This window comes from Pan paniscus, chromosome 1 (assembly GCF_029289425.2).
Source record: "Pan paniscus chromosome 1, NHGRI_mPanPan1-v2.0_pri, whole genome shotgun sequence".
Taxonomy (NCBI): domain Eukaryota; kingdom Metazoa; phylum Chordata; class Mammalia; order Primates; family Hominidae; genus Pan; species Pan paniscus.
This window is the reverse complement of record NC_073249.2, coordinates 205,606,971-205,634,409: the sequence shown is the minus strand read 5'-3', so window position 1 is coordinate 205,634,409 and position 27,439 is coordinate 205,606,971. Positions and strand designations below refer to the sequence as shown.

The following is a 27,439-nucleotide window of genomic DNA, read 5'->3' as shown; positions in this document are numbered from 1 at the left end:
TTCCAAAATTAAATGTTAGCCCTCAGTGGTGCAACTACATGTATCTCCAACTCTGGAAGCCACAGCAACATATTCCTGTTTCCTTGCAGGGAAACAGATCTATAAGCAGGGCGGCAGTCTCACACATGTACATTCCTGGGAAACTCAAGGAAACAATGATAGTGACGCAGGGCAGGCAAGCCCCCAAACTGAAAGAGTTTTGCTAATGTCGCCATTGGCTTTCTATGTTATTTGAAGACTGAGATCTCCATGAGGAATGAAGATAGGTAATGCCTAAGGCTGAGGCATGACCTCACTGGGTCACCTTAGCTGTGAAGTGAGGTCAGTTGTCACCTTGCAAACCTTTTGGTAATCCAAATCTTGGAATGATTTCTTTAAGAATTTAGACACTTCCAGTACTTTTCCTGTCCTTGTGGGGAAAGCTTCTATCCACCTGTTGAAAGTGTCTATAAATACTAGCAAATCTTGTAGTTCCCTGTAAGGTGGCATCTCTGTTAAGTCTGTCTGCCAGTCTTCACCATGGTATGTTCCTTGGTGTTGTACAGGTTTAAGCAGGGATCGGGGTATGGGGTGGCTTCCTGAGTGGTAACCCTTTTGATAGTTTAGAACAGTCCCTTCCCCAAGAATATTTAGGAAACTAATTTGAATGGAAAATCCCGTCCCAAATGTGAGGAATCATGAAAATGTTTAATTATTTCCCATCTGTCAGCCTCAGGAATAGAGTTTGTTCTTTTCTAGCAACCATCCAGAGGGTCTCCCTGGAAGCCTTTTACTCAGTCCCTTTAATTTCCTTAGGAGTATAGTATGATGTCACTGGCACGGATGCAGTACCTGGTAGTAGCGCAGCAGCTTGAAATACCAGGGTTTCCTTAGCTGTGGCCTTAGCTGCTCTTTCCACCAGGGAATTTCCTCTAATAATAAAAGTGTCTCCCTTCTGGTGTCCCCTGCAGTGAGTAATTGTTATTTCTTTTGGAGTTGGACAGCATCTAAAAGTTCCAAGATCTGAGTAAAGTTGTATGGGGCATCCCTTGGCTTTTGATAGTCCCCTTTCCTTCCCTATGGCTGCATGAGCATGGAGCACCAGGAACCCACATTTAGAGTCGTCAGTCAACACATTGACTCTTGAGGGTTTTGGTTTTCTTCTTCTTTTTTTGAAACGGAGTCTTGCTGTGTCGCCCAGGCTGGAGTGCAGTGGCACGATCTCAGCTCACTGCAATCTCAGCTCACTGCAAACTCGGGGATTCTCATGTCCCAGCCTCCCAAGTAGCTAGGATTACAGGCGCCCCCCACCACACCCGGCTAATTTTTGTATTTTTAGTAGAGACGGGGTTTCGCCATGTTGGCTAGGCCGGTCTCGAACTCCCAACCTCAGGTGATCCACCCACCTTGGCCTCCCAAAGTGCTGGGATTACAGGGGTGAGCCACCGTGCCCAGCTTAAGTCTTTTCATGGTTGGAAGGCCCTAATTAGAGCAGCTAATTCTGCTTTTGGAGCAGAAGTCTGAGAAGGTAAACCCTTGGCCTCAATGACTTCTTGTTGGCTAAGCTTCCTTTCTTACTCCCTCATGAATATAGCTATTTCCATCTCTAAACCACTCAACATTTGGGTTAGACAAGAGCTTGTCTTCAAGGTTGGGCCTTCTAGAGTAGAGCTCTTCCGTGGTTTCCACACAGCAGTCAATGAATTGGGGATCTGTTTCTTGAGACGTGAGGTGCAGCAACAGAGTAGCAGGGTTTAAAAATCAGCATACTTTCAGGGTAACATCTGGGGTGTCAAGCAGAAGGGTCTGATATTTAAGTAACTGGCCCCCTGTTAGCCATTGGTGTACTTTTGCCTCTAGGACCCTCTGTACTGTACTTCATGGGGTGGCAGGGGGTGGGGGTGGGGTGGTATGGCATCTAATTGTTGTCCCAAGGTAAACTTAGTGGTTTCTTCTAACAATAGAGTGATGGTAGCCACAGATCTCAAGCTTCCTGGTCACCCAGCTGCCACCTGGTCTAGCTGTTTAGAGAAATAAGCCACTGGTCCAAAGTCATTCCTCAGTCTTTGAGTTAGAAAATCCAAAGCTGTCCCTTGTTATTCATCCACATAGAGGGTGAAAGGTTTTTCTAAGTCCGAGAGTCCTGAGGCAAGGGATGTCCCTGGCTTTTCTTTTAAGGCTAAGAATGCCTTTTGACATGTTCCAAGCTCCGACTCCTGGGTTCACACCATTCTCCCACCTCAGCCTCCTGAGTAGCTGGGACTACAGGCGCCCACAACCACAGCCAGCTAATTTTTTGTATTCTTAGTAGAGACGGGGTTTCACTGTGTTAGCCAGGATGGTCTGGATCTCCTGACCTCCTGATCCACCCGCCTCGGCCTCCCAAATTGCTGGGATTACAGACGTGAGCCACCGCACCCGGCCAACAATTTTTTTTTTTCTTTAATGAACAGAGCATCAGTGAATGATAGTGCAAGTTTAAGACACCTAATAGACAAGTTAAAGGAGTCCTCCAGGCAGAAGGAAACTGACACGGGATGAAAATCTGGATGAAAAAAAAAAAAAAAGACACTAGAAATGACATCTACAAAGGCAAATATGTAATTTTAACATCTGACTGTTTAGCCGGGCACGATGGCTCACGCCTGGAATCCCGGCACTTTGGGAGGCCGAGGAAGGCGGATCACTTGAGGTCAGGAGTTCGAGACCAGCCTGGCCAATATGGTGAACCTTCCTCTCTACGAAAAATTCAAAAATTAGTCAGATGTGGTGGCCCAAGCCTGTAATCTCTGCTACTCAGGAGTCTGAGTCAGAAGAATGACTCGAATCCGGAAAGCAGAGGTTGCGGTAAGCCAAGACTGTGCCACTGCCCTCCAGCCTGTCCGATAGAGTAAGACTCGTCTTAAAAACACCACCACCACCAACAACAAAAAAAACAAAAACAAACAAACAAAAACACATCTGACTCTTGAAACAAAAGTAATAGAGATGGATTGTAAGGTTTATAACAGGTGTAAAGTAAAATGCATGACACTAGCATAAAGGCAGGGAGAGGAGTCATGTGAAGAGGTATGATGCCACTTGAAGGCAGACTGTGATGGGTTAATTTTTGTGGAAAGCAAGGCAGAATTTTTGAAGTTTGTTTCTTCAAATACTTTGTTTCCCATACATACAAGCTAGTTTGTGCTGCAGAGATCTTATTTTCTAGGAGGCTCGGAGGGGGACCTTCTGCTGTCTGTCCTCATAGGATGCACAAGACACAAGGGAACAGTCTTTCACTTTTAAATACAGTGATAGGTCTGAGGAGATAGATACAGCTGCAATTTTTTTTTTTTTAATGAGATGGGATTCTCACTGGTCTTGAACTTCTGAGCTCAGTGGAGGATTCCCCTACGTCGGCCTATCAAAGTGTTGGGATTAATAGGCGTGAGGCACTGCACCCGGCCACAACCACCAACATTTAAAATCACGTCCTTGGGTGGTCTCGAACCACCAACCTTACGGTTAACAGCCGAACGCGCTAACCGACTGCGCCACAGAGACAACGTCCATTGTCTACTTTCATGTCTATATACATTAAGCAATCACAAAACCCTAGGGGTTGCCATTCGCTTTCTGCGGGACAACTGTGCAGACTACAACGCTTCGGAAAACCGGAGAGGCTGAGTCGACTAATCGTCTTGCTGCACGTTAGAAACGCGTGCATTGCGTGACTCTGAAGCCAGAAGGGCGGCCGAATGGCCTTCACCCTGCGTTCACCCTCGCCTGCTTCAGAAGCCAGTGCCTCTGGAAATGACTGGATCTGCGACCCCAGCCTGAGCCAAGTGGGGCCCAAGGGAAGCTGAACTCCCCGACGGCTCTCACGGTAGCTCTTTCTGTTTTTTTGCGCCGCCTTCAGGCAGTCATCTGCTCCGCTTGCTCTCCCTTCACTCAACTCGGCTTCAGTAGATGGGGTCGGTGGGGCGGGAGCGGGAAAGAGGCAGGGGAGTCAAAAGGGAAAACGTGAAAAGGAGGAGGGAGAAGCAGGGGAGACCAGGACTAGCCAATGGGACAGCCCAGGATGCCCGTGCAGAGGGCACCGGCTGGATGCAGAGAAGATGGGACATGTATCAGAATGGAGAGGGGGAAATGGGGAGAAGATGTGAGAGAAAATCACAAGAACCTGTAGCTGCCCAAGAATAAAGAAGTAAAAATCGCATAATGTTTTTACATTAATAAAAATAAAATCGGGGGACCAGGGGCAGTGGCTCACGCCTGTAATCCCAGCACTTTGGGAGGCCGAGGTGGGTGGATCACTCACTTGAAGTCAGGAGTTCGAGACCAGCCGGGCCAACATGGTGAAAGCCCGTCTCTACTACAAATACAAAAATTAGCTGGGCGTGGTGGCGCACGCTTGTAGTCTCAGCTACTCAGGAGGCTGAGACAGGAGAATCGCTTGAACCTAAGAGGCGGAGGTAGCAGTGAGCCGAGATCGTGCCACTGCCCTCCAGCCTGGGCGACAAAGCGATATTCTGTCTCTCAAAAAAATATATAAATAAATAATAGAGGGGTGGGGAAGCAAAACGATGGGCAGTAGGTGTGGGGCACCTTGGGATTCTCTAGTGGTTGGTAGTCTGCATTGTGCCTTCAGCAACCTCTGTTCTAATCCGAATCCTGGTACAGTCAGACTCTATCTTGGACCCACTGGGGCGAACCCACGTGTCTTTTGGTTTGCTTTTGATTCCTGCAGCAGCTGCGGCCTTTATCTGCAGCCAGAAAGCCGGAAAGCAGGGTTTACCGCTGGCCCCACAGCGCCATACTGTCTGGGGAAAAGAAGGAAACCCAAGAGTACACAAACAACGGCCCAAAGAGAAACCTTCCAAGTGCTCTATGCCTCACCGTTTAGCAGAAAATATCAAGCAACTCTCAACCTAGCTGGTCTGTAGCTTCCACGAATGAAATAATGTATTTATTGCAGTCTTGCTGGTTGAGATATTTCAAATATTTGGTGGAGCTTTTAATGAGAGAGAGAGACACTCTCGAGTGTGGAAGAAAAAATGAGGGGATGTGAAGATGAGGCGACTTTAGGACAGAAAAAAAAAGAGACAAGCCATGTAAACGTTTTCGGGTGGGCGTGAGGCGATGTCAGTCTTGAACCCCGTTATGTCAGGTAAAGAGCGCAGCCTCTTCTAGCACAAACACCGTTTCCCACATGGAGGAAATCACAGGAATCAGCAATTCTAGAGTGCGATGAAGAAGCTTCACTCTGGGAGAACCCCCTTCGTGACCACGGTCTCTCCCCTGCCAGGTAAAGTGGAAATGAGCACATGGCCTGCAGGGACAGCACACCCTCCTCGCCCTGGCCGGTCGCTCAGAGTCACCACCCTCCCCACTGCCGCCCCTCGCCATTCTTCCAAACCACTCTCCACCAAAGATTCCACCGACAGTCACCCCACAAGACAACCCAGGCCGCCTCTCAGCAGCGGCTCCCGCCCCGCAGCCACCGCGCCCTCTCACCCCCCCCCCCCGCGGTTCTGCACGCCGCCTCTGCCGAGTCTGTGCACTTCACCTCCCTGGCTCCCGCTCTCCCCTGAGCTTACAGTGGACTCGGGGTTCTTCCGAACCCCTCTTGGGAGTACTGAATGGAAAAGGGGGAGCGTGCGCAAGTGCTTGGTAAGTGTAGACATCGTGGGATTGGACTGTGGTACCATCGCTTCGACGTCCTAGTGCTGATTTTTCCTCCTGCCTTCTGCTTAGGGCACCGGCAGCAGTTTTCCATCTGTGCCTACTCCACCTGCTGTCCTTGTTGGGTCAGCGAACATCGCCTCCCTCTACCGCTCAATCAGCAAACGGGACCGCCCTCGAGGACCTCACCCGCCGCTTACCCCCTAACAAATTCGCGGGCATCGCCTCCGGTCGCCTCTTCCGAAGGCCTAACGAGCGCCTTCGCTGGCAACGGAGGTGAGGAGGCTCCGCTGACTGGCTGGTGCCCGTGTCCGGGGCTGCCACAAATGCCACGACTTGGCTTGGCCTCTCTCTTAGTTATTCGCAGCTCAGCGCGATAGGCGCCTCCGGGGTTGCGACGGGAAAGAGTGTGGGCTTATTGGGTGCAGCTCCATGGGGGCTGGCATCTCTGCCCGGCTGTGTACACCGGAGCCAGACGCTCCGTCGCTCTCTAAAGCTGCTTCCGCGGATGACGGACACGGAGATAAATAGGAACGGTGTGTCGTGAGAGGTGGTCCACCAGGACTTGCCCTCCTTCGCCCGGCTTTGCCCCTCCCTGCGGAGACTGTTCTGCTTCTGGCCCTTGGAGCAGGCCGGCTGACAGCGTAGTGAAGGAAGATTCCTGCGGGAGGGCGGCCAGTGTAAAACAATTCCCTGACCGGGAATCGAACCCGGGCCGCGGCGGTGAAAGCGCCGAATCCTAGCCACTAGACCACCAGGGACACACAGGAGGGAGCTTTCTCTCCCTTCTTCCGTCAGAAGCGACAGCTTCCCTGAGCTCTGGGAGGACTTGGGCCTCGTGAGGGTCGCTCTTTGCTCCTGGAGTCTCTCACAAGGCCATTCCCTCCCTGCTTTCTTCAAAAAAAGAGCCTGCAGGCGACACACCGAGGGCTCCGCGAGGGACACCAAGGCCACGAGTCCCGAGTCCTGGAGCGAGTTGCAGCGACCCGGCCGCAGCTCACCACTGGACTAGAGATGCGCCTTTGCGAGGCGGCAGCAAGTGACCAGCCGGTCGTGGGTCGCCGGGTCCGGAGCCGCGCACCAGGTTGCCAGGAGGAGGCGGGAGCGCGGAGGCGCCCGGGGTGAGACGGGGGCACCCTCTGCATCATAAAGGACCCAGACGCCAGCACCCTCAACGTCATAAGGAATCCGACGGATGCGGAAACCGAGACGGGCTGGATGGGAAACTCTTTCCAGGAAGGCTCCGGGGCCCTCAGCTGGTCTCCGACCTTCCCCTGCAACCTGTGACACCTGCCATTTTCCCATCTTAGGCGATGGCAACGCCACCCTTCCGTTTGCTCCGGGCAAAACTTCGAGAGTTCCCTCTGACGCTGGAGATTTTTCCTCAGATCCAAGAGCCAACTGGTCATCAATTCGTGATTTCCCATCGGCTAAGTGCGTGGGCATTGAGCTACACGCGAGTCTCTCCACCTCTGCGGAATGGCTACTTCGGGGTAGGGGAGGGGCCCTCCCGTGGATTGTAAGGTGTTTAGCAGCAGCCGTCGCCTCCGCTGACTAGATACATGCCAGGGGGTTAACATTCTCCCTCCCCGCTTCCCCCATTCGTGACCTAGTGTCCCAGCGGGGATGGGAGAGGCGTGTAAGGGCGAAGTTGCCCCCTCTTGAGAACCATTGATGCGCGTTGTCCTGCTCTGACCTTGCGCAGAGGACTCTCCAGATGAAGGCTGAGGGGTCGATCCAGCTTGAGACCCCCTCGCTCCCCCGCACAGTCGGACCTTAGGATTGGAGGTTTTTAACATCTCTACGTCATGAGATTCGAAACCTTTAGGTCTTTTCTTCCGTTCTGTCCTCCAAATCGGCCTCTTCCGAGCCTGTTGACCAGGGCCAGCCAGGCAGAGGGCTGGGTTCGCTCAACGAGGCTCCTCTTGGCCCTCCTGGAGCTTCAGGCCTCTTTCGGTTGCAGAGAAGCTTTATGGGCCACTTCCTTCGGCATCCCCGGGGGCAGGTGCGCGGTGCCCCTGGAAGAAGAGGGTTTGACCGCGGTTCTCGACCCCCAGCGCCCAACTTCCACCTCGGTGCGCGCGCTCTTCCAGGCTCCTGCTGGTCCCACTCGCCGGAGTTAGGTGTCAGGTCAGCCTGAGTTCCCGAGACGCCCAGGCCCGGAAGGACACGTAGGGGAAACCAGCTGCTCACTTTGGTCTTGTCCGCAACGGACCCCTTTCTGCCGGGAAAGAAAGGCGGCGAGTCCTGTCCTGTTGGGTAGGTGGAAGAGAGATCAAAGGGAAGACAAGAAAAATCCTGGGAGGTTTCCGGATCTAAAGTTACCATGAAGTCGACCTAACCTCCTCTGGAGGTCCTCCCAGTCCTCCCGTGGCTGGCGATGGTGAATCGAGTTTCCGTCTCCAGTTTGCCAAGGCGGACAAAGCCGACACAATGGGCCTGTCCACTATCTTCTTTCATATACACAAAATGTCAGCTCTTCCTGTTTCTGACTGGCAATATGCCGCCTGATGACCAGCTTAGCAAATTAGAGACCCTGCACGGGACTTCATCTCTGTCTTAGTTCGGGCTTCTACAACAATGTACCATAAACTGGGTGGCTGATTCACAACAGAAATTGATTTCTCACAGTTCTGGAGGTTGGAAGTCCGAGATCAAGGTGCCGACGTGGTAGGGTTATGGTGAGGACCTTTGGTCTGGTTGTAGACTGCCACCTTCTCATTGTATCCTCAGGGGGCAGAAAGAGGGCGAGAGAGCTCCCCAGGGTCCCTTTTATAAGGGCATTAGTCCCATTCAGACTAATGGGACTAAATCCAGACTCTGTGCTGAGTGTTGTGGATTTTTTGCATGTTCATCCTCCCCGCAGGCAACTGGAGATGTATTGTCCCCAGAGGGTACAATAGAGAATCTTCCGTCACAAGTCAGCAACCAGCATATGTGAGTGACAGCATGTGTCCCACTCAGAAATGAGAGTGTATTAGTCCGTTTTCATGCTGCTGACAAATACATCACAGAGTCCAGGACCAAAAAGAGGTTTAATTGGACTTACATTCCCATATGACTGGGGAGGCCTCAGAATCATGGCGGGAGGCAAAAGGCACTTCTTACAAGGCAGCAGCAAGAGAAAATGAGGAAGAAGCCAAAGCAGAAACCCCTGAGAAACCCAGCAGATAGTGAGACTTACTCGCTATCAGGAGAATAGCACAGGAAAGACCCGCCCCCATGATTCAATTACCTCCTCCTAAGTCCCTCCCACAACACATGGGAATTCTGGGAGATACAATTCAAGTTGAGATTTGGGTGAGGGCACGGCCAAACCATATCAGAAAGGGATGAAGTGACAGCATATCCTGATGTGTGTGATGGTTTCATGAGTTATTATCTATTTCAAAATTTATTGCAATGTGTGGAAAAGAACAAGGACTTGTACTATCTGACTTTAAGGTTTACTATAAGCTATTAGACACAAGGCATCAGGAGTGACAAACGGATAAACAGCCTGAGTTAGAAGACCTGAAATTGATCCACAGCTATACGGTCAATAAATGGGTTTTCAATAAAAGCAGTTCAATAAAAGAAAATAAATCATTTTAATTAATGAACTTCTATATGGATGTGGGGAGACCAACAATGTTATTCTCCCTCACACTACACACAAAAGTAATTTCAGCCGCATTACACACCAAAACTTAAAAGTTAAAGATATAAAGCATTTCAAGGATACTTTGTGACTTGTTGGCAGGCAAAGATTAGCCTACCAACAAGCAGGACACAGAAAAAATACATATATAAGAAAGACATGATAAATGAGACTTCATCAACATTAGCCACACCTTCTCATCAAAAGATACCACTAAGAAAGCAAAAAGGCAAGCAAGCCACAGACAGAGAGAAAATAGCCACAAAACGTATCTGACCTCCACACCCTGCAGTTATAATTATAGTGGTCTGGTACACTGCACCCAGTTTCTGCTGGATGGAGTATTTTCTGGGTGTCTCTAATGAGTAAGAGAGGGCCCCATGGGATATTCCTTCAGTTCCCAGATGAACAGTGGGAAAGACTCCACATTGACCATCCTCGGGGGTCTGAAAACCCAGGTCCTCAAGGAGGGTAGAGTATACCTGGACCCTGACCCAGACCCCTGGATGGGCTGTGCCAAGAGACCCAGCAAGGGAAGGGATTTCCTCCTGCCTCAGGTTCTCTGTTCTTCTGTGGTTAGACCACCTGAACCCAACTCCCTCCCCAAGCACTAGAGATGGGCTTTTCCAAGGGCTGGGGATCTTGCTGTCCTGAGGACAGCTGAGCAAGGGGGTCGAGGAGGAGCTTGGGTTGTGGAGGAGAGGAAACCGGGTAAGATGCGTGAAGCAGTTGGCTATACCAGGCACAGAGAGGACCCGCTGGGACCCAAGAGCCTGCATGTGAAGCCAGGCCTTGGGCCACCTTGTCTGTCAAGGGGGTGCCTACTTCCATGGTGTCTTCAAAGGGACTGTGGAAAGAGAGGCCTTCAGCCCACACCTCTGAATGCTTTTCCACCACAGCATGCCCTGTGGCCTTTATCCTGCTGGTGTGGAACAGTCAGACCCCTGCAGGGCTGCAGAGCCTCTGTACTGGGCGGCATCCCAGCCTGAGTGCCAGAGCTCAGAGGGCAGGCCCCCGAGCAAGCAGAGAGGAGGGCACCTTTTGGACAGAACGTGTGGGACAAGAGCGATGGCTCATCCGTTCAGGTTCCTCACAAAATGAGAGTCAGGAAGATCAGGGCGCCGGCCTGATTTCCCAGGCAGGGCTGAAAGCAGACAACCGGAGGGAGAGCAGCACCTGGGCCAATGAGGTAGAAGACAGAAGACCACAGTGTACTCCTGCCCTCAACCTCACCCCCTCCCACCCACATCCTCCACACTCCCTGACCACCTTCCTCAGAAGTGTAATAGGAATCCAGATTCCCCCTGGCCTGGTTGCTGCAGGAGGCACAGTAGCCTGATGGAGCCTGAGGCAGGTGTGGGAAGATGTGGATTGTCTAACTGGAGGTTGGGAGTCCAGGGTGTAGAAGCAGCTTGGAGTGCAGGATTTGGTGGTACGTGTGTGGCAGTAGGCAAAAGAAAGAGACAACTGGCCGGGCGCGGTGGCTCACGCCTGTAATCCCAACACTTTGGGAGACCGAGGCGGGCGGATCACGAGGTCAGATGAAGACCACGGTAAAACCCCGTCTCTACTAAAAATACAAAAAAGTAGCCGGGCGTGATGGCGGGTGCCTGTAGTCCCAGCTACTGGGGAGGCAGAGGCAGGAGAATGGCGTGAACCCGGGAGGCGGAGCTTGCAGTGATCTGAGATCGCGCCACTGCACTCCAGCCTGGGTGACAGAGCAAGACTCTGACTCAAAAAAAAAAAAAAAAAGAAAAAGAAAAAAAGAAAAGAAAAGAAAAGAAAGAGACAACTGAGCCACTTGAAATACCATGAGAATTCAAATTTAGAAAATTCCCGGGGAACTATGCATGCAGGCACTCACCAGATCCACAAAACAGCTGCTGCATAACTGCATGTTGCAAGCAAGCCCTAAATTGCTGATTTTGAAGCAGCCTGATGGGTTCACAAAGACAATTTCTGAATAGTCTTAAGAGCAGAGGTGCACTAAAGCCACTGTGCCCTGCAGGCCCGGATCCCAGTAAGTTCTTTAAGGAGTAAGTCTTACTTCCATTTATGGAAGATTTTTGGAGTTGTCCTTGGTCACCCCCAGGAATGTTTTGGTTAGGAGTAGAATTTTAGATGTCATCAATTTAAAAATTAAAACTAAAACGCTGGAACTCATAGAGAGATAAAATTAAGAGAATACATTCACTATCCTGAGTAGAAAGATTTCTTATAGAACATAACAGGCTTTAAAAATAAAGAAAAAATATGGCAAAATTTCATCAAATTAAATGCTTTGAGAACTAAAATTAAAATCCAAAGCCACTCAACCAACTGGACAGACTGCTTCTTGGCCAAGGAGACCCCAGAGAAGTCTTAAATACTGAGTTCCTGCCCAGTATTTGGAATCTCAGACACCTCTCCTTATACTCTCTCCCTTTGTGGTTTAGACACAACTGACCAGCATTATTGTTAAAATAGAGATCCTAAGACTGACAGAACAGACTCCTTGCAGTAGTAAGATACGGTATGATAAACGAGACCTAAGGCCACGCCAGGCAAGGTGGAGTCATGCGCCCCTCGACTTAAAGAATAAACTATGTTCTAATTACCACAGGTTTTTTTCTTCTTCCTTTTTTTCTCTGGCTAAACAAGCACTGGCCTTGAGATAAGCAATGCTGAAGCACTTGCAGCTCACCCATTACCATAAACTGACTGAGCCCTCCCTACACAAGCCATAACTACAGCTTTGATTGGACAAGAGACTGATTTCAGTAACTTCCCCTTGATAAGAGAGCACTGGCTGTGGACTGGTTCTAGACAGTTTACAGAGGCTGTGCACTTGATTGCCTTTGTGTCCCTGCTTCCCCTTTTGAAGCATAGGGCCTAATTATAATGTATTTAAATGTTGTCTCCACCCCAAAGTGAACATGGGTTGCATGTAACAGGCATGTTTACTCAGCATGCATGCAGCAGGATCCCTTCATGAATATTCAGAGCTCCTCCTATTCCCTGTTGAATATGTATATGTGGCCCACCACATCAACATAAATCTCTGTTCCCCCCTCCCCTCCCTGGAAACATACTTTTCAGGTTTCAGCAAGAGGGTATGCCTCCCTGTCTGTCGGAATGGCCACCTTGCAGGCTGTAACCCTTCATAAAAAATAAAATCTCCCTTCTAAATTTATAAATTGTGTGATTTTTCAGTTGACAGCTTTCAGTCAGACTTTTCACTGACTGGGAAAATTCATTTGCAATATATTTATTTTAAAAATGACTCCTCAGGATACAAAATTCTTGTGCAAAAATCACAAGCATTCTTATACACCAATAACAGACAAACAGAGAGCCAAATCATGAGTGAACTCCCATTCACAATTGCTTCAAAGAGAATAAAATACCTAGGAATCCAACTTACAAGGGATGTGAAGGACCTCTTCAAGGAGAACTATAAAACACTGCTCAACAAAATAAAAGAGGATACAAACAAATGGAAGAACATTCCACGCTCATGGGTAGGAAGAATCACTATCGGGAAAATGGTCATACTGCCCAAGGTAATTTATAGATTCCATGCCATCCCCATCAAGCTACCAATGACTTTCTTCACAGAATTGGAAAAAACTACTTTAAAGTTCATATGGAACCAAAAGAGAGCCTGCATCGCCATGTCAATCCTAAGCCAAAAGAACAAAGCTGGAGGCATCACGCTACCTGACTTCAAATGATACTACAAGGCTACAGTAACCAAAACAGCATGGTACTGGTACCAAAACAGAGATATAGACCAATGGAGGAGAACAGAGCCCTCAGAAATAATGCCACACATCTACAACTATCTGATCTTTGACAAACCTGACAAAAACAAGAAATGGGGAAAGGATTCCTTATTTAATAAATGGTGCTGGGAAAACTGGCTAGCCATATGTTGAAAGCTGAAACTGGATCCCTGTTCTCATTGCTTGCACCTGGGAGACACAGGTTGCAGTGAGCTGAGATTGAGCCATGGCACTCCAGCCTGGGTGACAGAACGAGACTACATCTCAAAAATAATAATAATAGTAATAATTTACTGTTCTCATAAAAATTAGCGGATGGAGAATGGAGGCAAGCCGGTGCAAACCATGACAACTAGTTTAGATTTTATTGTCAACTCATGAAAAACTCGTTCTCATTTTGTGTTTTTAAAAAATTCCACTGATACAGCCGTTTTCTCTACCGAAAAAGACTATAACCGCATTATTTCATCAGTGGAAGCTACAGACAAAGGGCCCTTGAGAGGCGGCATCTTCACCTACGGGAATGTTTCCTGCTCAATTGTGAGACAAAGAGCATGTCCACGTTTTCCTATTGGCCAGGCCGCCCCCTAGTTTCTGCGCTGTGGGCTAAACTCCAGAAGCTGGCGGCCTTCAGGGCCAGAGGTTTCCTGTGCTCTCTGGAGGCTGCTAGGATTAAAGGCAAAGCAAACGACAGGTCTATTAGCCACAGTTGCAGGATAGAAAACACTACTGTGACTCAGATTAGAACAGAGGTTGTGGCAACCACAACTACAAGTATTAACCACTACACGACCACAAAGTCTGCTGACAAGCATTGCACTTCTTCTATTTTTTTAATGTAAAAACACTCACACTATTTTATCTGGTTTATTCTAGGACGTCCGCAGATTTTCGTGCTTTTCTGTCTTTCATGTGCTTCTCCCTTTCTCTCCCCATTCTGCTACATAATTTTAAAAAAATCTCATCTCTCAGGATCCAGCCACTGCCTCTACAACAAGCCTCCTGGGAGGTCTCTTTGTCCCATTGACATCTCTGCCTTATTTCGCTCCTTCTTTTTCTTCTTTTTTTTCTTTTTTTCTTTTTTTTCTTTTTTTTTTTTTTTTGACGGAGTCTCGCTCTGTCGCCCAGGCTGGACTGCAGTAGCGCGATCTTGGCTCACTGCAACCTCCGCCTCCTGGGTTCAAGCGATTCTCCTGCCTCAGCCTCCCAAATAGGCGGAATAGCAGGTGCATGCCACCACATTTGGCTAATTTTTGTATTTTTAGTAGAGACGGGATTTCTCCATGTTAGCCAGGCTGGTCTTGAACTCTTGACCTCAAGCGATCCATCCGCCTCGGCCTCACAAAATGCTGGGATTACAGGCGTGTGCCAACGTGCCCGGCCAAATTTCAGGCCAACACCTGTTGACACACATTGCCAGACACACGGAATCCCTCGCGGAACACCGATGGGCCCACAGAACACGCGGAGGCCGCGGTCGCTGATGATGTGAGCAAATTCGGTTCACGGTGTCTGGGGTACAGCCCTGAGGGTTCACTGGCCACCTCTGCGCAAGGACCAGTCTCCGCCGCTCCCCTCATCTCCACGCAGATTCTTGCCCACACACCTCCCCTTTCTTTGGGCCGATGACGCCTCTTGGACCTCTGACGTGACTGTCCTGCCTGCAGCTTCTCTCCTTCCAAGAGCGTCATTTCTTGATCCTCTCCATAGTGGCTCAACGGTAAGCCCAAGGTCCAGCACGCGAATCAGGAAACTGATGGTTCTTAGGGTTTGCAGGGATCCTTCCAGTGAATAGATGAAAGTAACAGGTACCAGTATCAAAACTGCAGTGACTCACCAGAGACACTTCATGCTTGCCAGCTTGCTAAGCTGTTTGAGTCCAACAACTGCATGGGGTCCTGGGTTAGTCTCCTGCTGCTACTTTGGTGAGTGTTGTTGTCACTTTACCTTGTGGTGGCCAAGCCCCTAAATGCACTCTTGGGTTATGCAGTATAATTTTCAGCGTAAAAGACAAGTAAAGAACCATAGCGAAGTGAAAAAGACCCACTTGCATTGGCCGGGAATTGAACCCGGGTCTCCCGCGTGGGAGGCGATAATTCTACCCCTGAACCACCACTGCCTCTCTGCAGCCTTCTCCTGGAGGATAACAGAAAAGAGTAACCACAAAGACTTAGAAACTGTTCCAAGCGGTTTTTTCAAGTGTCGACTAAAAGCTAACAAAGACATCCAAACCAAATGTGTTTTTATAGGAAACTTTTATTAGACAACGTTATAAATATCAAAATAGCTCATTTGTCGGATCAAACTCTTAACTCTGAAAAAGGTCTTTCTACCTGCATTACAAACCCCTATAATAAAACATCAGAAATTCATTCATGTTTCTTTTTTCTAATCCTAAATCTTCCATCGTCAACCTCAAACTGCTGCCTTAGAGGTTCTGAGAAGGTAACCTAACTGGTAGTTTAGGTAAGTAAAGTTCAAATCCAGGGAGGAAATAAGAAGCAGAAGCAGAATTAGAAGAAAGAGGAAATAAAAGGACAGAACCAAGGTAGAGATAATGAAGAAACAAAGGTTGGTCCACTAAGTTAGTCTTTTGTCGTTGGTTTTTTTTTGGCAAAAGAGTAATGATCGGTCTCGTAATCATTATAATACTATTATTTGTCTGCTTGAAAATGTATAAAGCATTTGAAGGAAATGTGATGTGAAAAGATTAAGAACCCTTGCCGTCAATGTTTCATTGTTTGGGAGAATCCCATTTCCTAAGTTAATATGCTTTGATGTGTTAGCTATGTAAGCAGTAGACTAGTTTAAGGAAATATTGACGGTCAAATATTAACATATTAGTCTTTTGATGAAGTTCAAATATTAGAGAGATTTCTTTCCTCAATTTTCAATGGAGACATTCAACTGAAGAGACAAATCCAGAGTTTTCTCCATATGTTGGGTCTGGGAGTCATTATGACTTTTTCAAAGACAGGAGCTGTGACATGGAATCATGCTTCTTCTCTAGCTGAGAAGCCAAGCTAGGTCCAGACTGAGTCATAAACTTGAGCCCACCAAGGAAATCATCCTTCACATTGACCTCGCAGAGCTTTGGCTGTTCTCTGTTCTTTGCCCAACACCCAAGACACACACCAGCTCTGGCCAACAAACCTTAACATATGATCTATATCAACCAAAGCTACACTTATTCCTAAATCTCCTTCTAAAATACAAACCTGTACTTTCTACTCTCAACTTCTAAATCTACCAAGGCCTCATATGCATCTGAGTCACAGATGCTAAAACTTAACTGGTTTTCTGAGGATTATTTGAGGAAGGGGTATGCATGCACATGTATATACATAATTCATGTGATTTAGGAATATTGACTCTATGACTTCCAGATGCAGATTTAGAACCTTTTTAAAAAATATTTTGTTTTTGTTGTCTTGCAAATCAGCCATATCTGCAACTTAACCAGAGTAAAGCGAAACCAAGCGGGACCCTTAGGAAATGCGCTAAGATGTCATCCACTTTCAGTGTCAGCCTGTGAAAATTCAGGCGACAGAAGAGAATAAAGAGAATCTTAAGGAATTTCTGGAACCAAAGCTAATATTAAGCAGGCCTCTTGCTGGCAGACCAGTGGAAATTGTACCTGGTCAACAATCTATCTAGATTGAGGAGGTCTAAAATGTAGCCACAGGTTCAACTACTTTTCTGTTTGTTTCCCAACCTCGATTAAACTCACTAAATTTAGGGACCAAAAAAAAAAAAAAAAAAAAAACCCACGACGTTCCCACCCAGTCTCGAACCAGGGACTTTTCTCGCGTGAGGCGAACATGATAACCACTACACCACAGAAACTGCATATGCACCAAAAAAGGCAAAATATCATCATGAAAATCTTAGATCAGCCATTTCTATTATCGTTTCCAAAGTAAGAAATTCAACTGCATTTCGAGATTTGACTGAAAAAAGCCCAATAAGCACCAGCCATCAAGAAGACTATGGCTCCCAATAGGCCCAGGCTTAGCGTTCCGCGCCTACCCCCAACACGAAAACCATGGGGACCCACACCCGGGCTTCGGGGACCCATACCCGGGCTTCGGGCTCCCGCATCCTCCCCTGGGTATGCAGTTCCAAAACTAAGCGCCGTGTGCGGGATCCTCCCGGCTGACACTCTTCGGCTGCCAGAAGCTGCAGGAGCCGGCGGGCTTTGAGCGTCCGAGCCCTGGGCGCCCCGTGCCTCTCAGGAATGTGGACGCCGCCCTTCCAGGGATGCGGACCCCGCGTCGGGGCCTTTTCCCCGGCGCCGGCCGTCGGGGCTCTTGGCTCTTCGCGTCCTCCCAGGAACCGTAGAACCCTCCTTGCCCTCCCTTCCGTAGGCCGAGGGGCGTGAGCTGCGCCTGTTTCCTCACGGATCCTTTGGCCTCAGCGCCTTGACGTCTTGCAATTCTTAGTTCACGGCTCTTCCTCCTATAACAAGGCCGTTCCATCTCATGTCCCCTACTCCCTCTTAGCACCAGAGAGATGTCTCCCCTGCCCCACAGGTCACATTCCATGAGTGGTGACGTTTCTAGAGTTGTAACCATGGCATCTCCAGCCCTGTGTGTTCCTCTCCATGCTCCCCATTGAGCAGTCTTGATCCTGTATTAGCCCCAGGAAATGAAATAGAAACAGGACCCTACGTTAAAAAGTTGCAGTGGAGATGTGGTGGCCACCAGGGGCTGGAACTGTGGGGTGACTGAGAGTATTCCAAAGCCCTGTGGCCAACTTACTGGTGCTGAGTGTGCTGGTGAGCCTCTCTGTCAGCTGGCTTCCCCAGGCCAGTTGCTCCCGGAAGCTCTGTCCCAGGTGGTAGTCAATGTCATTGCTCCTTAGGAGATCCTCAAAAGATTTTACTGTATCTTTTGCATGCTGGGTGAGAAGATAACAAACACCTCTCCCTTCTCGTATTTTTTGCCGTAGGTAAGACAGTTCCCGGGCCTGATCCTGAATCAGGGAATCATATTTCCTAATGCAGGACAGAAGAGGAAAGAGTGGATGATAAGTTATGGGGCTTCTGTAGAGATTTCTACGAGAACATCTCTAAGGAACTCCCCCAAACTGAATTCTGGCACATAAGCCATAGGAGGCATTTAACAGTAAATTCTACCCTGATAAAGTATTGCACTAAAAAATTTAGTATGGGCCGGGCGTGGTGGCTCATGCCTGTAATCCCAGCACTTTGGGAGGCTGAGGCAGGCAGATCACAAGGTCAAGAGTTCGAGACCAGCCTGGCCAATATGGTGAAACCCCTCCTCTACTAAAAACACACACAAAAATTAGCTGGGCATGGTGGCGCATGCCTGTAATCCCAGCTACTTGGGAGGCTGAGGGAGGAGAATTGCTTGAACCTGGGAGGTAGAGGTTGCAGTGAGCTGAGATGGCACCACTGCACTCCAGCCTGGGTGACAGAGTGAGACTCTGTATCAAAACAAAACAAAACAAAAATTTACCATGCCACTGTTCTTCAACTGTTATATATATGTTAATTATATGTCCCTAGATAAATTTTTTGGGAGCTGGGCCTCCAGCTGGGATACTCTCTGGAGGAGACTCTTCAGGTCCTTTTTGGCCTGAAGTCCTGGAGAGTAGAAAGCCCCAGTGCCATCAGACAGCCACACCTCATCCTCATCAGTGACACTATGAGGTGAAGACCCCTCCAGGGTGTCAAGAGCTCTCAGCTTCCAGGGTCTTTCCAGACTAGACGAATAATCACTTGTAACTAAGAGGGACCGGACCCGGTTCCTGAGGTTTTGAATGACCTTGTTGGCATTCTGCAGCTGGGCCTTCAGATCTCTGATGTCCTTTCATAGGACCCAGATGTTTTCTGACTTTCCAAATACCCAGAACTCTTCCTGCTTCCCTAGTTCATTCTCCAAGGGCTTCCTCTCAGAGGAACTAGCCAGCGTTCAGCCCTGGCACCCCTGCTCAGAGCACAGCCCCTCCATCAGGACCATTTCCTTGAGGCTGTTGTGCTCCTCACGCTCTGAAAAAAGACAAAGATGTCTTCCTAAATAAAAGTTGTATGTGCTGTTGTGGCCACTGCCTTTGAGAGGAGGCAGGTTTGGTCATGAGGACAATAATTACTACGGAAAAAGGTGAAGTCGTACTTTATTCAACCCTGACACTGTGCTAGGCATTCAAATACAGTATTTCTTATCCTCCTTATACCCATAAGTTAGGTTTCACCACTCTCTATTTTACTGACTGGGGAAACCAAAACTCAAAGAGAGGTGGTAAACCAGCTTGTTCTAGATCACTCAAACTAGCACATGGCAGAGCCAGAATTCAAATCCTCCAATGTCCTGTGTTCATTCCACACACACTGATGTTTCTCAAGACATTAACATGCCCTTATCTAGTTAGGATAGCCACAAGAATATAGGACAAGCTATTTCTGCATGCTGCAAGTTTAATGCTCTCTAAATTTTACTATAATTTAAAAGTTTATTGGGTTACCACTGTGTGAAAAATAGGCATAGGAAAATAAGACTTCGAATAAATATATCAGCATGTTAACATCAGTGTATTGGGGCAGTGGTAGTCAGAATGAGAACTAATCCACAGCATTTTACCTGATGCCAGACATTGTTCTAAAGCATTTTATAAGAATTTACTCATTTAATTCACATTAGTACCTGATGGGGTAGGTAGTTCCTTTATTACTATTTTAACATATGAAGAAACTGGGGCATAGGAAAGTTTACAAATTGGGATTTGAACCAACCAGTCTGGCCCCAGGATCTTTTCTCTTAACTGCCACACTACACTTCCTCAAGAATGAGAGAGACTGTGTTTTTCTTCTCTTCTGGTTTTCAATGTGGTGGGTGGCCCTATGGTTGTAGTCCTTTTATAATGCAAAACAAAATTATTTTTAACTTACGGTTTGCATGTTTCCAAAACCTCATGTGGTCTCTAAGTAGGCCTTAGTATTTCTATAATAATCAGTTGGCTAGAACTTTATATTATTATTATTATTATTATTAGCAGTGTGCCACAAACTAATTGTAGAAATTCAAACTTATACTCAGACTCATTTTGGGTAAGAGTTCTCCTATTAACCTCCTGTCCTCCTCTTCCCCACTACTTGTCAGGTGTGGAATTGGCCAACAGCACCCAAATGTGACAGCTGACTCCAGGGAGGGAAGGTGAGCCCCACACCCTGTGCTCTTACCGGGACTGGTGGTTTCCTCCTGTTCAGCCTCATTCTTGCTTTGGCCACAAGTCTCATAGCCCAGGTCCTGGAGGTCCACCTGGACCTGTTTACTGTCCTGCTTCAGCAAGGGTTCACCTGCATGGGAAGAGACAGCAGGTGTTACAGAATGTCTGAATTTCCCACATATGCCCTGAGCCTCAATGGCACATACCCTAACCTTGTGGGGCAGGGAGGGCAGATCCACAGTGCGAGAGAAGCTTCTTTGAACTGGTGGGAGAAGAGACCACCAGCTCCAGGAAGCAGAATTTCTTTCCACAGGAGGAGCCTGCATTTGCCATTGATAATCTCCCCTTCAGATAACCTAGGCCTTAGTTGGGACAAGGTATCTGTAAGTCAGGGATTGTGTACTCTCATCTCTAGCAGCCCCATTGAAGCTGGCGAGTGCTTTATCAGCAAGGGTTCAATAAATGTTGAATGGAGCTGAACTAATTTAGAGTCCCAAGACACCTAGACCTGTACTGTCCAATAAGGTAGTTAGTAGCCACATATGGCCAGTTTATAGTAAATTAACTAAAATTAAATAAAACCAAATGTCCAAGTTGCACTAGCCACACTTCATGTGCTCAATAACCACGTTATGTCTGTATAGAACATACAGAGCTTATAAGACAGACAGGCTAGTTATTTACTAGTAAGTCATAGTTACCTACTAAGTATAACTCTGTATTTCTCCAGCTCGTTCGCCTGAGCAAAGACAGTGGCTTCTGATAGCAGCAGCTTCTCCTGGAGATCTTGATAGCGTTGTTTGCATTGTGACAGCTGGGAGCGCAGGTGCTGGGTGGACCCTGGTGGGCTAAACGCTGATTGGGCCCAGTGTCACGAGGCTGGGACTGGTTCTCCAACTGCGAAAGGGGCCAAGACAAGGATCAGGACAGTCCGAGGCCACCCCCATGCAGTGATGACCAAGGCCCGTTGTGAACCCCGTGGACTTTACTCAAGTCTGTCACAGCACTTCTCATGCCATTTGGCAGTGACTTGCTTTCCAGATGGAGCTCCTGGAGTGCTGGGATAATGTTTTCTTCATATCTGTATCCACAGCACACAGCACAGCGCCAATCAAGTCTACAGAGGAACTCTTAGGAAACGTTTTCTCAGTGGTCAAAAAGAGAAGGGGTGGAACCCTCCACTCATCTCCCCTCACATTCTGTGCCATTGATTCTCTCAGAATCCCCTGTATTCCCCATTTTACTGAATCTTCAGCATGGCTCCTCCCCTAAACAGGATCCAAATAACCCATCTGAGGTCCAGGAACAGACACCTGTGATGAGCTGTGACCAAAAAAAAAAAAAAATGGCATTGATAAGGAAGGGATGTCATTACATACTACTTGTCTGGGCTGCCTCATAACTTGATGCATCCCTATGTTACAGCAGTTACCCCCTCCTATTAAAATTACCTGCTTATGTGCCATCTTTCCTTACCATATTAAGTATCTCAAGGGCAGCCATTGGTTTTATTGCCCCATGCCAATGCCTAGTGTGTTATCTGAAAAATTAAGTACTCAAGAAATATTTATGTTGTAAAAGGCTTTCTAAAGGCTGAATGGAGGCAGAATATTATTACTGTTGTTTGTGGTACAAAGAGACCTTTCTCTTGGTACCTCCTGATTCACATGGGAGAACGTTTTAAAGTAAACACTGTCATCTCGAGCCCTTCTCCAGTGGTTTTTCATTCCATCTAAGCCTACACTGACTTGGTCGGCATCCACCGTGAAGGTAGCCCCAAGGTCAAGGCTCTGGGGTCTGGGGCAAGGCCTCACAGTCACATTCCCCTCCTCTTGGTGTTGGTGCTTCCCAGGAGAACCAACCAGTTCTGTGTTTATTCTGTCGATGGTGCTGGTCAGATGCACAAGGAGCTCTGGAGTAAGTTTACTATTCCCTTCTTTGCTACTCAGCACAAGTTGTTCTTGAGGAGGTTGATGATATTGTGGGCATTCTTCAGTTTTCCCTGGAGCTTTCTGAACTCAGCCTGAAGACTACTCTCGCTCAGACCCTCTTTGGCAACCACAGTCTCAACCACCACCTTGCCCTTCTCCTTGTCTTCCTCAATCTCCCATCCCTCAGACATTTCTTCTCCCATCTGCTCTTTCAGCTCTGCGTTCTCAAGGCAAAGATGGGTTCTGGGTCTCCACAGTTGCCAGACTTTTCTCCAAAGCCACCTTGAGGAACTAAAAGAAAATCATGCTTTGAAGTTAGGCCATTAAAGAGGGCCCAAGAGAAACATGAGATTGCAAAGGTAGTTTTTGATGAGAACAAAAACAAACCAAAAAAGCAGATCTAAAATGAACTCCCTACCCAGAACCTCCTTAGTCAGGCAATAAAAGCAATAAGATCTCAAGACTAAGTTTTATTATTATTATTATTTGAGACAGGGTCTCGCTCTGTTGCCAGGGTGGAGCGCAGTGGTGAGATCATGGCTCACCGCAGCCACGACCTCCTGGGCTCACGTAATCCTCCCACCTCAGCCTCCCAAGTAGCTGGAACCACAGGTGGGTGCCACTACACCCAGCTAATTTTTTTTTTTTTATCGAGATGGAGTCTCGCTCTGTCACCCAGGCTGGAGTGCAGTGGCACGATCTCGGCTCACTGCAACCTCTGCCTCCCAGGTTCAAGTGATTTTCCTGCCTCAGCCTTCTGAGTAGCTGGGATTATAGGAGCGTGCCACCATGCCCAGCTAATTTTTGTATTTTTAGTAGAGACGGGGTTTCACCATGTTGGTCAGGCTGGTCTCGAACTCCTGACCTCAGGTGATCATTCTGCCTCAGCCTCCCAAAGTGCTGGGATTACAGGCGTGAGCCACCGAGCCCGGCCCACCCAGCTAATTTTTTTTTTTTGAAATGTAGTCTCACTCTGTTGCCCAGGCTGGAGTACAAAATGGCGTGATCCCGGCTAACTGCAACCTCCGCCTCCCAGATTCAAGTGATTCTCCTGCCTCAGCCTCCCGAGTAGCTGGGATTACAGGCATGTGCCATCACACCCACCTAATTTTTATATTTTTAGTAGAGACGGGGTTTCACCATGTTGGCCAGGCTGGTCTTGAACTCCTGACTTCAGGTGATCCACCCGCTTCAGCCTCCCAAAGTGCTGGGATTACAGGTATGATCCACTGTGCGCAGCCCCGTGCAGCTAATTAAAAAAAATTTTTTTTCGTAGGCCTGGTGTGAAAGCTCATGCCTGTAATCCCAGCACTTTGGGAGGCTGAGGCGGGTGGATCACCTGAGGTCAGGGGTTCGAGACCAGCATGACCAACATGGCAAAACCCAGCCTCTACTAAAAATACAAAAATTAGCCAGGCGTGGTGGCAGGCGCCTGTAATCCCAACTACCTGGGAGGCTGAGGCAGGAGAATCACTTGAACCCAGGAGGTAGAGGTTGCAGTGAGCCAAGATGGTGCCATTGCACTCCAGCCTGGGCAACAAGAGCAAAACTCTGTCTCAAAAAAAAATTAAATTAAATTTAAAAAAAAGGCCAGGCTTGATGGCTCATGCCTATAATCCCACAACTTTGGGAGGCCGAGGCGGGTGGATCACTTGAGGTCAGGAGTTTGAGACCAGTTTGGCCAACATGGTGAAACCCATCTCTACTAAAAATACAAAATTAGCTGGGTGCAGTGGCACATGCTTGTAATCCCAGCTACTTGGGAGGCTGAGGCAGGAGAATCACTTGAACCCAGGAGGCAGAGGTTGCATGAGCCCAGATCGCCACTGCACTCCAGACTGGGTGACAAGAGTGAAACCCCATCTCAAAAAAAGAAAAAAAAATTTTTTTTTTTTTTTCAGAATGAGGTCTCACTGCATTGCCCAGGCTGGTCTCAAACTTCTGGACTCAAGTGGTCCCCCTGCCTTGGCCTCTCAAAGTGCTGGGATTACATGTGTAAGCCACCATGCCTGGCCAAAGACTTACTTTTACAGGAGGAGTAGAAAACATCTCATTAGTAATTTTCATAATTGATTATGTGTCAAAATAATATTTTTGATATTTTGTGTCAAATAAAACAGTACTAAAATTAAGCTCACCTATATCCTTCTACATTTTCACTGTGGCTACTAGAAAATTTTAAATTACATCTGTGGCTCTCATTATATTTCTATTGGACAGCACTGGGCTGGGTGAGATTACTAGGGGCAGAAAGTACATTCTGAGGGCCAGACAATCAAGGTGATTGATACTGGGGTTAGGTTAACTGAAGGGTAGAAAAGGCCAGGTTAATAGGAGGCAGGGACTGAGAAACCGGGAACAAAGTTATCAGAGCATGAGAGAGAGATTCTGGGGGTCAGCCGTCTGGGATATTATAGGGAGGAAGGAGACTGTGCTACAAGGGCCAAGAGACAGGAGGATGCACTCAAGTTGGCCTGGATGAAGGGACGACCCTCTGCGACTTGGGTGGGGGTAAGGGTGGCAGGTTGGGGCCAGCCCTGCACTCACCGCTTCTGCTTCCTAGAAGGAGAAACAGTGTCACTTGGTACCTCCACCTCAGGGGCGCAGTCAAGACACGCTGCCAGGCCAGCCTCTGCCTGACCGCCGGCTCACCTCTCTTCTTCCAGCTTCTTCCGCAGGAGGACCCGCCTCCAGGCGGGCATGCTGGCCAGCCGGGCCTCCTCCTCCTCCTGAAACACAACCACAAAGCTTCAGGGCCTGCAGGGGCTGGGAGATAGGGGGCACCCTCAACCTGGGGACCTGAAGGAGTCAGGGTCACAGGAAGTGACCCTTTGGATGCATTTCTGTGGGACAAGTGGATGGAGGTGCCTGGTCACACCCCCTCAGAGCTGGCCTCCTTTCCCCTAGTAACCCAGACCCTTGTGTCCTACAGGAGGCACCAGAGAGATCAGAGCTGAGTGGGACAGAAGCAGAGAACAAGTAGCCGGGACCCAGAGGTCCTGAGCCTGATTCCCCACAGGGGCAGGTGGCCAATGGCCACAGGTCCAAGATCTCTGGGCAGACGCAGATGCGGGCCCCCACCCAGCCTCTTGGCTCAGGGAGATTCAGGCTGCCCCTGGCTCCCCTGAGAAGGACCTTCAGCCCATGGTTGCCCTCTTCCCAACAGAGTGGATACGTGCTCTACAATCGTGGGGCTGCAATGACATCAGGGGCAGGTGTGGTGTCCAACATAGGCAGTTTACAGCAAAGAGTTTTATTTCCTGAATATTACAGAGGAGAAAGGGTCTGTACACCGCACACTTCACACAGAACACTGCACACGTGGCTCCCTTGACCTCAGCCAAGGAGGTAGCTGTGAACTCCAGTGGAAAACCAGAGAGCAGGCCACACTGCCCCAGGGAGGAGCCGCAGCCCCTCACTCAGAGGGGCTTCTTCTGCTGCCTGGCTCCACACAGAGCTCAGCAAGACCACGGGGCCAGAGGGGGACACCTGGTTTGTTCTGTGCCTGCCCTGCCTATCCGACCAACGCCCCACACAGCCTGCTCACGATGGGACCTCAGAGGCTGAGGCAGCCTGGTCCTGGGCCCTCCGGGCTGCTCAAGGCCACAGTCCTGGGTTCTTCCCGCTGCTTCACGCCTCTGGAGGGCGTCAGACAGGCGTCCAGGCCCACGTTAAGACGCTCGAGGGTGAACTGCGAATTCCGAATTCCGCTGCTCAGATGTCAAACAGCTCTGCCTCCTTCTCCTTCCAGAAGGAGAAGCTGCGGTCGATGTAGCGGCAGATGTCCTCGTTGCTGAATTCGCCCATCTCAGACACCAGTTCCAAAGGGTCTTCGGCGGGGGCTTCGGAACCCGGAGAGTCTGAGGTCGGGGGAGGCGCGGCGGGCGCGGCGGGCGGGCGGGCGGGCGGGGGCGGCGGCTGCGGCGCAGGGGCCAGGGCCTCGCGCTGCCCCTCGGGCGGGTCCCCCTTCTGAACCGGAGCGGCCTCTTCGGTACGCTCCTGTTCTTTCCCCTTCTCTTCCTTTTTCTTCGCCTGTTCTTCGGGGGCCGGCTCAGCCTCCAGGCCGTTTCCGAAGAACCTGTGCCTGAGGTCCTCGAAGCCGTCGCTCCAGCCGCGCCGGCCGGCCTCCACCTCCTCCAGCACCACGCGGTGGAAGAGGCGGATGCGCTCCCAGGGGTGGCTGTCCAGCCGGTGGAACATCTCGTAGCACAGTAGGTGGCGGAACTTGCGATCCTCGCAGCTCAGGCCCATCTCCGGTAGCTGGAAGTAGCCGAGCATGAAGAGGTCGAGCGTGAGGCTTTCGTAGCGCGGGGTTGCGCCGCCGTCTAGGGGCGACAGGAAGTGCTGGGGCCAGTACACGCCGTGCGCCAGGCCCGGTCTTGCCGGCACGTGCCGCAGCAGGCTCCGCCAGTGGTGCAGCAGCTTGCCCACTGCCTGCCGCTGCCTCAGTAGCTACCGCAGCCGTTCGTCGGGGCTGTGGGCCTCGCCCTTGCTCGCCGGCAGCCGGGGGGCGTCCGTGGCCTCCAGCTCCGGCCAGCACCGGCGGCCGTCACGCGAGGCAGCAGTCTGCCTAGGCGCGCCTGTGCGCGGCGGCCTGGTCCGCGGAAGGCCCAGCGGCGCCAGTGCTCCAGGAAGAGGTAAACGATGCGCTCCTTGCGCAGGTCGAGGTAGTCCTGGACGCCGCGCAGTTCCGTGCAGAGGGGCGGCCGGCGCGCCAGCTGCTCGGGCTCAGGTAGCGCCGCCTGACAATCCTGTGCCTCAGGCGGGCCCAGGGTGTCCAGGGGCTCCCAGTCGGCCAGCGGGCCGTGGGCGGCGGCGGCGCTGGGCTGGCCAGAGCCGGCCGCCACGTAGTCCTCCTACAGGATGGGCTCGCGGACCGGGGCGCCAGCGGACTGTGGGGACTTGCGGCGCGGACAGCGCGGGGGCGCCGCGTCCAGTGCGCGCAGCTCGTAGGTGGCGCGGTGATGCTGCACGGAGACGCCGCACTCGAGGATCTCGCGCGCCACAGCCTCGCGGCACCAGTTGAGCCAGTGCGAGCGGCCCAGGCAAAGCGGCCCCGGCAGCGGCGCCAGCGGCTGGCCCGTGTCAGCGGTCGGCAGCTCCGCCAGGTGCGCAGGCCGGCCGCCCAGCGCGGCTAGCAGCGTGGCCATGCTCTTGAGCAGCGTGGAGATCTTGCTGCACCAGGCGGGCAGGCTGGCGGCGCGGCCATGCATTCGGCGCGGGTCGACGGTGAAGCGCGGCTCCACAGGGCGGCCGAGATGGGCAGCAGCTGC

At 49.9% G+C, this 27,439-nt stretch overlaps 1 protein-coding gene and 3 non-coding genes across 4 annotated transcripts; 1 reads left to right on the top strand and 3 right to left on the bottom strand.

Annotated features, from left to right (window-relative positions):
• Nucleotides 1-3,448: 3,448 nt before the first annotated feature.
• Nucleotides 3,449-3,522, bottom strand: TRNAN-GUU (transfer RNA asparagine (anticodon GUU)). The gene has a single exon. It is a non-coding gene; the product is annotated as a tRNA-Asn (tRNA).
• A 2,810-nt stretch (nucleotides 3,523-6,332) lies between these two features.
• On the bottom strand, nucleotides 6,333-6,404 carry TRNAE-UUC (transfer RNA glutamic acid (anticodon UUC)). Its single transcript has one exon. It is a non-coding gene; the product is annotated as a tRNA-Glu (tRNA).
• Nucleotides 6,405-10,103: 3,699 nt separating this feature from the next.
• Nucleotides 10,104-18,038, top strand: LOC129393675 (FAM231A/C-like protein). Its single transcript, XM_055097016.2, has one exon. It carries the CDS (start codon nucleotides 10,113-10,115, stop codon nucleotides 10,620-10,622), a length of 510 nt encoding a protein of 169 aa, XP_054952991.1. The 5' UTR covers nucleotides 10,104-10,112; the 3' UTR covers nucleotides 10,623-18,038.
• TRNAG-CCC (transfer RNA glycine (anticodon CCC)) lies at nucleotides 15,096-15,166 on the bottom strand. Its single transcript has one exon. It is a non-coding gene; the product is annotated as a tRNA-Gly (tRNA).
• Nucleotides 18,039-27,439: the final 9,401 nt, after the last annotated feature.